The sequence below is a fragment of the Amblyraja radiata genome, chromosome 46 (genome assembly GCF_010909765.2).
Source record: "Amblyraja radiata isolate CabotCenter1 chromosome 46, sAmbRad1.1.pri, whole genome shotgun sequence".
In the NCBI taxonomy this organism is placed as follows: domain Eukaryota; kingdom Metazoa; phylum Chordata; class Chondrichthyes; order Rajiformes; family Rajidae; genus Amblyraja; species Amblyraja radiata.
The window spans coordinates 6,772,080-6,785,880 of record NC_046001.1 but is presented as its reverse complement, the minus strand read 5'-3'; the positions used below and the strand labels follow the sequence as shown (position 1 = coordinate 6,785,880).

Sequence of the window (13,801 nt, the reverse complement as noted above, 5' to 3'; positions counted from 1 at the left end):
CACCTAAGTGATGAAAAGTCAAGCAATAACATTCCTGGAAGCAAAGGTGCAAGTATCTATCAGAGGGCTTGAATTAGAGAGTAATCACTTGTTCTTGTACCTTTAGCTTTTCCAGCTTTAGGTCCATAAGTACTGGACTCTCCTGAGACTTTGCTCCTTCTAGTTCTTGCTTCAAGCTTGGCATCTCTGGTACCTTCTCAACGTCATTTGGATCATCTGGATCATTAAAAAGACGAAGTACGATCTGATCCTAAAATAGAGAGCGTGATAAATCCATTACACAGTCAAAATCACATCACTCATTCTTTGAAAGCACGAGGCTCAGGTTATTGAAGATGATGAATATGATCACACATCAATGATTTTAAAAACAGTTTGAACAGTGACAATACAGTGTAATATTTAACCAAAGATAGACATAAAATGCTGGAGGAGCTCAGTGGGACAGGCAGCATCTCCGGAGAGAAAGAATGGGAGACGTTTCGGGTCGAGACCCTTCAGAAGTAACATTTAAACACATCACTCAACAACTTTACATCTGGAAGGAGAAAAATTCTTAACGATGCTTTACAGGGGAGGAGAATAAAAAGGATTCCAAACCATAATGCAAGTGTTATGGCAGGTAGCCGACAAATTGGTGAGATGTTTTTTTATTCTCTTCCAATTCTCCTCCGCCACCTGCACTGGACAAGTTATAAAGTGCCCCATGGTTCAATTGAAATCGAGGTATTGGCCACCCACCATTGGATCCTTTTCATTGTCTGAGGCACTGCTCTCAGTAGCCTTGCCCTTTGCTAGGCGAACATCTGACCATTTCACATACTTGAACGTTGCACCCTGCAAGAATGAAAGGGAGCGAGGTTAACACAAGATGTTCAATGCCTGTGAATGACAAAGTAACCAGGAATTCTCAGCACATTCACACAAGAGAAAGAATAAGACAGAAAGAGCAGGTACAGTTGTTTGCGTATTAGCTGTAATTGGAAACGTTTAACTTCTCATTTTGGCGTCAGGCAGGTTTTAAGGGCTGAAATCTATCTTTTAATAGATCACTCTATTACACAAGAGCAATGATTTTGAACCAGCAAATGACCACTTTTAAAGATTTGATGGCAACGTAAGTACACATGCAGGAATTCTTTATTAGGCTGATGACCATATTGTCACTAAATACAGTGGGAGTATTTCAGTGAAGAATGTTTATTAACTTGTTCTTCAACTAAATAGTGTTGAATTGCACTTGCAATCTAATATAGCAAATGTAATTTAGCTAAACAGAGCATGTGGAGAAATTCTGTTCACATTTTAATTAAAACCACTGTCGAAACACGTCAAACAAAGTATAGTGAAACTCCATTAACATGGCATGCTTGGGGCTCCAGAGGTGACGGAGTAGCGGATTTTATTAATACCAATCAGATTAATTTTACTACTTTAATACACTTCTAATTCTTTTTTTTTTTTTTACAGTTAGTTACAGAAATATTTTAGTAAACCCAGTAAATCTCTTGGAAGAGTGGACAACAGTGTTTAGCGAGTGTGGAAACTGGGACATAGGCGAGTGAAAATGGCAAACATCACCTGATGCTGAATCATAGAAACTAGGTGCAGGAGTAGGCCATTCGGCCCTTCGAGCCTGCACCGCCATTCAATATGATCATGGCTGATCATCCAACTCAGTATCCCGTACCTGCCTTCTCTCCATACCCTCTGATCCCTTTAGCCACAAGGGCCACATCTAACTCCCTCTTAAATATAGCCAATGAACTGGCCTCAACTACCCTCTGTGGCAGAGAGTTCCAGAGATTCACCACTCTCTGTGTGAAAAAAGTTTTTCTCATCTCGTTTATAAAGGATTTCCCCCTTATCCTTAAGCTGTGACCCCTTGTCCTGGAGTTCCCCAACATCGGGAACAATCTTCCTGCATCTAGCCTGTCCAACCCCTTAAGAATTTTGTAAGTTTCTATAAGATCCCCTCTCAATCTCCTAAATTCTAGAGAGTATAAACCAAGTCTATCCAGTCTTTCTTCATAAGACAGTCCTGACATCCCAGGAATCAGTCTGGTGAACCTTCTCTGCACTCCCTCTAAGGCAATAATGTCCTTCCTCAGATTTGGAGACCAAAACTGTACGCAATACTCCAGGTGTGGTCTCACCAAGACCCTGTACAACTGCAGTAGAACCTCCCTGCTCCTATATTCAAATCCTTTTGCTATGAAAGCTAACATACCATTTGCTTTCTTCACTGCCTGCTGCACCTGCATGCCTACTTTCAATGACTGGTGTACCATGACACCCAGGTCTCGCTGCATCTCCCCTTTTCCTAATCGGCCACCATTTAGATAATAGTCTGCTTTCCTGTTTTTGCCACCAAAATGGATAACCTCACATTTATCCACATTATACTGCATCTGCCAAACATTTGCCCACTCACCCAGCCTATCCAAGTCACCTTGCAGTCTCCTAGCATCCTCCTCACAGCTAACACTGCCCCCCAGCTTCGTGTCATCCGCAAACTTGGAGATATTGCCTTCAATTCCCTCATCCAGATCATTAATATATATTGTAAATAGCTAGGGTCCCAGCACTGAGCCTTGCGGTACCCCACTAGTCACTGCCCGCCATTGTGAAAAAGACCCGTTTACTCCTACTCTTTGCTTCCTGTTTGCCAGCCAGTTCTCTATCCACATCAATACTGAACCCCCAATGCCGTGTGCTTTAAGTTTGTATACTAATCTCTTATGTGGGACCTTGTCGAAAGCCTTCTGGAAGTCCAGATACACCACATCCACTGGTTCTCCCCTATCCACGCTACTAGTTACATCCTCGAAAAATTCTATAAGATTCGTCAGACATGATTTACCTTTCGTAAATCCATGCTGACTTTGTCCAATGATTTCACCACTTTCCAAATGTGCTGCTATCCCATCTTTAATAACTGACTCTAGCAGTTTCCCCACTACCGATGTTAAGACTAACTGGTCTGTAATTCCCCGTTTTCTCTCTCTCCCTCCATTCTTAAAAAGTGGGGTTACGTTTGCTACCCGCCAATCCTCAGGAACTACTCCAGAATCTAAAGAGTTTTGAAAACTTATAAAAACTTTTGCAGTCAGTTTTTATGTTCCCTGCCAGTTTTCTTTCATAATCTATTTTTCCTTTCCTAATTAAGCCCTTTGTCCTCCGCTGCTGGTCTCTGAATTTCTCCCAGTCCTCTGGTATGCTGCTTTTTCTGGCTAATTTGTATGCATCATCCTTCGCTTTGATACTATCCCTGATTTCCCTTGTTATCCACGCATGCACTACCTTCCCTGATTTATTCTTTTGCCAAACTGGGATGAACAATTTTTGTAGTTCATCCATGCAGTCTTTAAATGTCTTCCATTGCATATCCACCGTCAACCCTTTTAGAATTAATTGCCAGTCAATCTTGGCCAATTCACATCTCATACCCTCAAAGTTACCTTTCTTTAAGTTCAGAACCATTGTTTCTGAATTAACAATGTCACTCTCCATACTAATGAAGAACTCAACCATATTATGGTCACTCTTGCCCAAGGGGGCACGTACAACAAGACTGCTAACTAACCCTTCCTCATTACTCAATACCCAGTCTAAAATAGCCTGCTCTCTCGTTGGTTCCTCTACATGTTGATTTAGATAACTATCCCGCATACATTCCAAGAAATCCTCTTCCTCAGCACCCCTGCCAATTTGATTCACCCAATCTATATGTAGATTGAAGTCACCCATTATAACTGTTTTGCCTTTGTCGCACGCATTTCTAATTTCCTGTTTGATACCATCTCCAACTTCACTACTACTGTTAGGTGGCCTGTACACAACACCCACCAGCGTTTTCTGCCCCTTAGTGTTTCGCAGTTCTACCCATACCGATTCCACACCCTCCAAACTAATGTCCTTCCTTTCCATTGCGTTAATCTCCTCTCTAACCAGCAACGCTACCCCACCTCCTTTTCCTTTCTCTCTATCCCTCCTGAATATTGAATATCCCTGGATGTTCAGCTCCCAGCCTTGGTCACCCTGGAGCCATGTCTCCGTGATCCCAACTATATCATAATCATTAATGGCTATCTGCACGTTCAACTCATCCACCTTATTACGAATACTCCTTGCATTGAGACACAAAGCCTTCAGGCTTGTTTTTACAACGCTCTTACCCCTTATACAATTATGTGGAAAAGTGGCCCTTTTTGATTTTTGCCCTGGTTTTGTCTGCCTGCCACTTTTACTTTTCACCTTGCTACCTATTGCTTCTACCCTCATTTTACACCCCCCCGCCTCTCTGCTCTTGTACCCATCCCCCTGCCACATTAGTTTAAATCCTCCCCGACAGCACTAGCAAACACTCCCCCAAGGACATTGGTTCCATTCCAGCCCAGGTGCAGACCGTCCTGTTTGTACTGGTCCCACCTCCCCCAGAACTTGTTCCAATGCCCTAAAAATTTGAATCCCTCCCCCTTGCACCATTTTTCAAGCCACGTATTCATCTGCAATATCCTCCTATTTCTACTCTGACTGGCCCGTGGTACTGGTAGTAATCCAGAGATTATTACCTTTGAGGTCCTACTTTTAAGTTTATCTCCTAGCTCCCTAAATTCATCTTGTAGGACCTCTCATCCCTTTTTTTACCTATATCGTTGGTGCCAATATGCACCACGACAACTGGCTGTTCACCCTCCCCCTCCAGAATGTTCTGCAGCCATTCAGTGACATCCCTGACCCTTGCACCAGGGAGGCAACATATCATCCTGGAGTCTCGTTTGCGGCCGCAGAAACGCCTATCTATTCCCCTGACAATTGAATCCCCTATTACTATTGCCCTTCCACTCTTTTTCCCCCCCTCATGTGCCGCAGAGCCACCCATGGTGCCATGAACTTGGCTGCTGCTGCATTCCCCTGATGAGCCATCTCCCTCAACAGTATCCAAAATGGTATACCTGTTTAGGAGGGAGATGACCGCAGGGGACTCCTGCACTACCTGCCTACTGCTTTGCTGGCTATTGGCCACCCGTTCCCTTTCTGTCCTCTTACCTTTTACCTGCGGTGTGACCAACTCACTGTACGTGCTATCCACGACTTTCTCAGCATCGTGGATGCTCCAGTATGAATCCAGCCGCAGTTCCAATCGTTCAATGCGGTCTGCCAGGAGCTGCAGCTGTACACACTTCCTGCAAACGTAGTCACCAGGGACACCTAATTTGTACGCATCATCCTTCGCTTTGATACTATCCCTGATTTCCCTTGTTATCCACGGATGCACTACCTTCCCTGATTTATTCTTTTGCCAAACTGGGATGAACAATTTTTGTAGTTCATCCATGCAGTCTTTAAATGTCTTCCATTGCATATCCACCGTCAACCCTTTTAGAATTAATTGCCAGTCAATCTTGGCCAATTCACATCTCATACCCTCAAAGTTACCTTTCTTTAAGTTCAGAACCATTGTTTCTGAATTAACAATGTCACTCTCCATACTAATGAAGAACTCAACCATATTATGGTCACTCTTGCCCAAGGGGGCACGTACAACAAGACTGCTAACTAACCCTTCCTCATTACTCAATACCCAGTCTAAAATAGCCTGCTCTCTCGTTGGTTCCTCTACATGTTGATTTAGATAACTATCCCGCATACATTCCAAGAAATCCTCTTCCTCAGCACCCCTGCCAATTTGATTCACCCAATCTATATGTAGATTGAAGTCACCCATTATAACTGTTTTGCCTTTGTCGCAAATCATGAGGCTGGTGGGGCAGCAGATTCTCAGTGTTACTGCAGCAGATAGGAGAACCACAACTTTCATTTTATTCTCAACAGATCCCTTTGCTGGGATGGTGCTGGAAATTTCTTGTGATACCAGCCCAATAATACTTGGCCGTACAGTGCATGTCACCAGACGTTTGGTCAAGAGAGGGGAGTTGGATAGGAATATAAGAAAGATTGAATCAATTGACTGAGTATGGGCATAATCCGCTTCCTCGGGAATATCAAATGGCTTGGAGGGAAGAGAAATCAAAAAAGCAGATTATTTAAATGGAGAGAGACAAAGTGAGTGAAGTACAGAAAGATCCACGGGTTCTAGTGCAAGAATAACAAGAAGACAGCAGGCAGGTCCAACACGATCATTAGAAGTATTTAAAATGGAGGCAGATAAATATTTGATAGATCGAATAGAGGGGCATCGAGAAATAACTCAGGAGAGGAGTTGCACCATCTATTACTAGTTTATCATTATCAATCTGAGAAAATCTAACAAACAGACCGCCATTAAAATGAAAGTCAGATGTATACTGACCATACTAGAGGGGGGAGCAAGCATGTGGCTTGGATGCCAGGCGTTTTCACATGGAGTGCGAGTACTGCTGAAAGGACAGTTAGATGGTCGCAATGCTCTATCGGGTGTTTGCATGGCTGCAGATGAAAGAGAAGATTTTATGTTCAGCATCACCACAGAACAGTACAGCACAGTCCCTTCGGCCCACAATTTACAGACCAAATATTATGCCAAGACCAACGCTTATCCACCTGCACATAATTCATAACCCTCCAATCCCTAGACAATCCAACTCTACCTTAATAATATGTGTTTGCCATTTATGAGCTTCACTGTTGAGTCTCACAACTCTTGCTGTAAAGAAGCTTCTCATAGTATCAAATGCATTTTAAATAAAAGGACACGTTGGCCTGGAGTAATTCACGAGGTCAGGCAGCATCCTTTGAGAACATGCATAGGTGTACGTTTTGGGTTGAGACTCTTCTTCAGACTGATGGGGGGGGGGGGGTAAGGAAAGAGTGAAAAAAGCTGGAAAGGGGGAGAGGCAGGACCTGCGTGGCAGGAAGTAGGTCGACACAGGGACACAGGCAAGAGAGGGGGGCGTTTGATAGACAGATGGTTGGAACAAAGACAAAAAGATAAGAAAGGAAGGAAGGTTGAAGATTTGCGGATTGCAAAGCCAGAGGGAGGAAATTGGCGGCGGGGGGGGGGGGGGGGGGGTATTTTCAGTCTCTGCCCTTGCAGCAAGGCTCTCATCCATGCTTTTATTTACTTTCAGACACAACCAATACAAAATTCACCCATGTGAATTTGTTGGCGTCTCAGCAGAATGCACAAGAGAAAAGTGTATAGGAAATCAATACACAGACCACTACTTCAAAGTGCACACAATTGATCCTTCTGATATAAAGCTCTGCCACTGCATTCAAATTTATACCAAGTCCCATGTTAAAGTGGAGACTTTGAATTTGTGTGCATTCTATAATAGTTGAATTACTAATACGCAGAGAGAGTGGTGAATCTCTGGAACTCTCTGCCACAGAGGGTAGTTGAGGCCAGTTCATTGGCTATATTTAAGAGGGAGTTAGATGTGGCCCTTGTGGCTAAAGGGATCAGGGGGTATGGAGAAACATAGAAATTAGGTGCAGGAGTAGGCCATTCGGCCCTTCGAGCCTGCACCGCCATTCAATATGATCATGGCTGATCATCCAACTCAATATCCCGTACCTGCCTTCTCTCCATACCCTCTGATAGGCGGTGCAGGCTCGAAGGGCCGAATGGCCTACTCCTGCACCTATTTTCTATGAATCTATGCAATTGGAAGATGTGGATTAAATCTTCATTATTGAGCAGTTCTTGATGATACCAAAATCAAAAACAGTAACCAACACTGGGCTAATCACTTGGCTCCTGATATTCAGCTGAGAACAGCACTTGGACCAGACCAGCCAACTTGCCCAGTCATTGTCACAGTGGGCCTGCTATGTACAAATTAGCTGCCACATATCTCTGCATTACAGTGGTGACTGGACTTCAAAAACATTCTCGATAGATTATGGAAACAGGCTATTGAGCCCAACATGTCCCCGTCTACTCTAGTCACACCTGTCTGTTTTTCCCCATATCCCTCTAAACCTGTCCTATACATGTACCTGTCCAAATGTCCTTTAAATGTTATTATTGTACCTGCCTCAACTACATTCCCTGGCAACTTGTTCTAATATATCCACCACCCTCTGATTATGAAGCATTTTCAGACATCCTAAAGTAGAGCAAGCTGTTAAGACATCTTTTTTTCCACCTACTTTTGGCGTGTGGTTTCCAGTTGCAGGAGACTCCGGCAGAAACGGATGTGGGAGCAGCAGAGCTAGAGGATTCACTGGGTTCTTCCCCCTGGAGAGAGGCAAAGAAAGTGTTACATAGTTCTTCAATTATGAAAAGGGGTCAAAAGGGAACAAAGGCCAAATTATTGAACGAGATAATTCTAACAAGGGGAGTAAAAGATAGTGATTTTACTGGCAAGGCTGCAATTAATACAAATTATTTCTTCACTCTTAACATTAGTCAAATTGGAATTGCAGGAGACCCAAGTTAAAAGTTTGACCTTTGCTCAAAAACACCAGTGGTCGCAAATGTACTGAAGTTTGTAATTAGTTTAAAAAAAATGTTAAATGTTACCACAAATTATAGAATATAGAAGAGTATAGCACAAAGACAGCCCCTTAGGTCCAACAAAGTCTCTGCTGCACATGATACCAAGAGAAACTAATCTCCTCTGCCCGTACATGATCCATATCCATGTGCCTATCTAGAAGCATCTTAAATGCCACTATATTTGCCTCCTCTACCACCCCTGGTAGAGGTGGTTCCTGGCATCCACCACACTCTTGTGTAAAAATAAACTTGCTCCTCTAAACGTTTGGTTTGAACATCCAAGACAATGACATTCCACATTCTAAAGTCTACAAACCACACACGCTTCCTCCATTCTTTAATTTCCACTTTGCAAAAATGCGCTATAGACGTGCCAGTTTAATCCTTTGCATCAATCATACCTGCTCTATATCTGCTGTAAAAACTAAATTAACAGATGTGAGGAAAGCAGAGATGTAATTTGGGATTTACTTGACACAGCTGACACATTATTTGGCGAGTAGGAGAATAAATATCTCGGCATGGCTTTCTTCACCCCATCGAACACACGAGGAGCAGGTCATATTTGTTGTTACTTGTGGGCGGAGCACCAAGGCAAATTCCTTGTATGTGAATACTTGACCAATAAACTAACTTACGTACTTATATTAAGTTTATATTTCCTTGGCGAATGACCTCCCGTCTGTGTGAATTTGCTGGTGTCTCAGCAGGATGAATAAGAGAGAAGCTGCCCTTTTTCCATTAGGCCAAGATTGGGTCTAACATGAATAGCTACTTCCGAAACAGAACATCATAATCAAACCCCTTCACCAGCATCCACCTATCGCTCGCCAAGCTTTGTCCCACACCCCACCTACTACAATCAGTCTGAAGGGTCCCGACCCAAAACATCGCCTGTCCATTCCCTCCACATATGCCGCCTGACTCGCTGAGCTACTCCAACACTGTGTTTTGCTCGAGAACATTATACTGCAGTTGGCTTAATCATCCATCCCCATGTTTTGAAAGCTGGAGTAGGGAGAAAAGGAAGGAAATAAAGAAATGTATAACTCACAAGGACAAAGAATACCAAGTGCTATTATCCAGAGACATTTAAAAATACTTTTACAGACCAAGTCGGGGTCATCAGGTTTATGCCTGGCTGGTTTCTTGGAGGAGAAATGGTGTCGGCTGCTCACTTCATTATACAGTTTCAATGGCTGAAGAATTCTGTTTGGAGTAGTTATTTCAGAAGCTGAAAGAAAATGGAAACTTAAGTTGCTCTTGTACAATGGTAAAATAATAGGAATGAAATGCACTGTATATGAACATTTTTGTAATTTGCCATTTCGGAAATCAGATCTTGAACAAAGCCAAGCATAGAGACGTACAATAAAAATACAGCAGGTCAATCAATGAAAGTGGGGGGGGGGGGGGAGGACGAGAAAGTCTACAGTAGAAAACGAAATCAGTGTCTTTTCGGCTCATCATCTGCAGTGAAGTAAAAAAATAATGAACAGGTGCAGCTGGTGGCCTGATTGATACCTTGCCCAGTCACTGCAAGAGAAAGTTGGTTGTTAGAAATATCTCCTAAAACAATCTATTCTTTCCATGAGGTACTTTGCCATTGTACATTTGATGCAGTGAATCTTCTGACACAAGTTATCCAGCATCCAACTCTTGCTCCTGCAGGATTGTGCACCCATTAGATCTCCGGTTGTCTTCCCCCATGGTGCGGCACAGCGGTAGAGTTGCTGCCTCACAGCGCCAGAGACCCGGGTTCAATCCTGACTATGGGTGCTGTCTGTACGGAGTTTGTACGTTTTCTCCGTGACCTGCGTGGGTTTTCACCAAGATCTTCGGTTTCCTCCCACACTCCAAAGACGTATAGGTTTGTAAGTTAGTTGGCATGCTATCAATGTAAAATTATCCCTAGTATGTGTAGGATAGTGTTAGTGTGCGGGGATCGATGGTCGGTGCGGACTTGGTGGGCCAAAAGGACCGTTTTCACGCTGTATCTCTAAACTAAACTATCAAAATGCTAGCAACAGGAAGAGCAAGCATAAAAAGATGCCCTATTTAGTATACTATACATTATACGCATCGACATACAAAATCATTCCTCGCATTAGACTACAGCACAGCCGTTCCACAATCAAACACTGTCTTTGGCACCTCCTCTGGCTTAGTGTAGAACACTAGCCAACGGCTGTCTGTTTAGTGATTGCGTTAAATAGCAATTTCTAAATGAAATAAAAAATACAAACCATATATATTTTTTTAAACTGTGTTGAGTTTGGTGCACCAGTTTTGTGTTCTATGCAGGTGGATAGGTCAAAAACTATTGACAAAATGGGAGAAGGACAAGGCTGAACAAAAATCATGGATACTAATCATGTCACGACAATTCCTCTCTCTTTCCCATTCCATGCCCACTCTACCAGGTCTCGTATGTGGATTAAAACAAATCTGTACAGCAGCTCACCTTTGGTATCTAGTTTGGCAATGCAGGAAGCACGGCCCAAGGCAAATGGGAGAGCTGGGCGATTACAGGGCATATAGGATGATCTTCCAATCTGCAAAATAAATGGTAAAATTAAACAAATTAGGCTGTATTCACTTGGTTCAGAGGAGCGATTGAAACACACAAAAGATCGAGAGGAGTCTGCACTGGGCAGATTTGGAGAGGATGTTTCCTCTTGTCGAACCAACAACCAGGAGTCACTGCTTAATTTCCCACTATTTATTTTCCCTTGTGCAAGGTCGAGAGGCTTTGGAACTCTCTCCCTCAAATGGGTGGTGGAACAGTTTCCTTGAATATTTAAGGGAATGGGAGATAGATACTGGATAAGCAAACAGGATGAAGGTAGATGGGAATACGTAGTTGAAGTGACAATTAGATCAGACAATCTTAAAAACGACAATTCTAATGCTCGATAACTTTCACAAATGGAGTGAACATAGTAAAGGTTTCACACGCCAACGCGAGTGATGATGAGCTCTGATCAATAAGGGAAGATTATGATTCACGAGACATTTCCCCAACGTAATAACTACACTTCAGAAGTAGCACATGGGTTCAGGAAGGGTTTGTCTTGCCTTTAGAATGGCAATGATGCTGCAAAACAACATTTTCTCCTTTCAAAATCTCAGAGACATAATGTTAAGTTAAATAAACTGGAACAAACTGTAATTGAATTACACTCCTCTGACAAGTTGAATTTTTGAGGGTCAGCCAGCATTCTAATATGCAAATCAAAGAGCAGTAGGTGCTGGAAATACTCAGGTCATCTGTGGAAAGGGAAACAGTTAACTTTTCATATCCAGGAGTCAAATGTGCTCAGAGACTCACACAGCACATTGCTTGAAATCTCCGAACTTAAAAAAAAAAAAAGCAATGTATATTCGGGAGATGAATTATTTGCCCTCATTTACCATTTGGCCATCGCACAGATGTAAAGTAATTGGTTAGGATTTATTTGCATGTGCCATTTACAACCTTGGGAAGGCCAAAAGCACTATATAGCCATTGAACTAACATGCAAAACTGTGTCAATGCTGCATTCCATTAAACACAGCAGTAATTTGTACACAGCAAGGTCTTGATAACAAGAATGTGATAATGGGCAGATGACCTGTTCCCCTGACAAATATGGGTTGGAGCACCGTCATCTGATGACAAGGACCAGAAGCAGCTCCCGATAGGCAGAATCGGGCCACGCAACAAGAGAACGTGAGCAATACTATGCCCCTGAATGCAAAATAAGACACATCGTGTTCCAAGGATTGATAATTCCAAATATTGGAGACACGGTTGTCTCTGCAACAAGGTGGGTGCTTATCGTAGCTTGCACAATCTTCTAGGTTGTGACTTCCGACAGTTAACCATATAACAATTACAGCACGGAAACAGGCCATCTCGGCCCTACAAGTCCGTGCCGAACAACTTTTTTCCCTTAGTCCCACCTGCCTGCACTCATACCATAACCCTCCATTCCCTTCTCATCCATATGCCTATCCAATTTATTTTTAAATGATACCAACGAACCTGCCGCTACCACTTCCACTGGAAGCTCATTCCACACCGCTACCACTCTCCGAGTAAAGAAGTTCCCCCTCATGTTACCCCTAAACTTCTGTCCCTTAATTCTGAAGTCATGTCCTCTTGTTTGAATCTTCCCTATTCTCAAAGGGAAAAGCTTGATCACATCAACTCTGTCTATCCCTCTCATCATTTTAAAGACCTCTATCAAGTCCCCCCTTAACCTTCTGCGCTCCAGAGAATAAAGACCTAACTTATTCAACCTATCTCTGTAACTTAGTTGTTGAAACCCAGGCAACATTCTAGTAAATCTCCTCTGTACTCTCTCTATTTTGTTGACATCCTTCCTATAATTGGGCGACCAAAATTGTACACCATACTCCAGATTTGGTCTCACCAATGCCTTGTACAATTTTAACATTACGTCCCAGCTTCTATACTCAATGCTCTGATTTATAAAGGCTAGCATACCAAAAGCTTTCTTTACCACCCTATCTATATGAGATTCCACCTTCAAGGAACTATGCACGGTTATTCCCAGATCCCTCTGTTCAACTGTATTCTTCAATTCCCTACCATTTATCATGTACGTCCTATTTTGATTTGTCCTGCCAAGGTGTAACACCTCACATTTATCAGCATTAAACTCCATCTGCCATCTTTCAGCCCATTTTTCCAAATGGCCTAAATCACTCTGTAGACTTTGGAAATCCTCTTCATTATCCACAACACCCCCTATCTTGGTATCATCTGCATACTTACTAATCCAATTTACCACCCCTTCATCCAGATCATTGATGTACATGACAAACAACAAAGGACCCAACACAGATCCCTGAGGCACCCCACTAGTCACCTGCCTCCAACCCGACAAACAGCCATCCACCATTACCCTCTGGCTTCTCCCATTCAGCCACTGCTGAATCCATCTTGCTATTCCTGCATTTATACCCAACAGTTTAACCTTCTTAACCAACCTTCCACGAGGAACCTTGTCAAAGGCCTTACTAAAGTCCATATAGACAACATCCACTGCTTTACCCTCGTCAATTTCCCTAGTAACCTCTTCAAAAAATTCAAGAAGATTAGTCAAACATGACCTTCCAGGCACAAATCCATGTTGACTGTTCCTAATCAGACCCTGTTTATCCAGATGCTTATATATATTATCTCTAAGTATCTTTTCCATTAATTTGCCCACCACTGAAGTCAAACTAACAGGTCTATAATTGCTAGGTTTACCCTTAGAACCCTTTTTAAACAATGGAACAACATGCGCAGTACGCCAATCCTCGGGGACTATTCCCGTTTCTAATGACATTTGAAATATT

General features: G+C 42.7%; 1 protein-coding gene across 1 annotated transcript in view; it reads right to left on the bottom strand.

Annotated features, from left to right (window-relative positions):
- LOC116968861 overlaps window positions 1–13,801 on the bottom strand; it is a 29,909-nt gene that overhangs the window by 5,414 nt on the left and 10,694 nt on the right. Inside the window, exons 7-12 of the mRNA XM_033015837.1 lie at window positions 10,914–11,004; window positions 9,562–9,683; window positions 8,101–8,188; window positions 6,317–6,432; window positions 742–837; window positions 101–250 (exon numbers count right to left, since the gene is read on the bottom strand). Coding sequence (XP_032871728.1) covers window positions 101–250; window positions 742–837; window positions 6,317–6,432; window positions 8,101–8,188; window positions 9,562–9,683; window positions 10,914–11,004 — 663 coding nt within the window. The remainder of the gene's footprint in view (window positions 1–100; window positions 251–741; window positions 838–6,316; window positions 6,433–8,100; window positions 8,189–9,561; window positions 9,684–10,913; window positions 11,005–13,801) is intronic.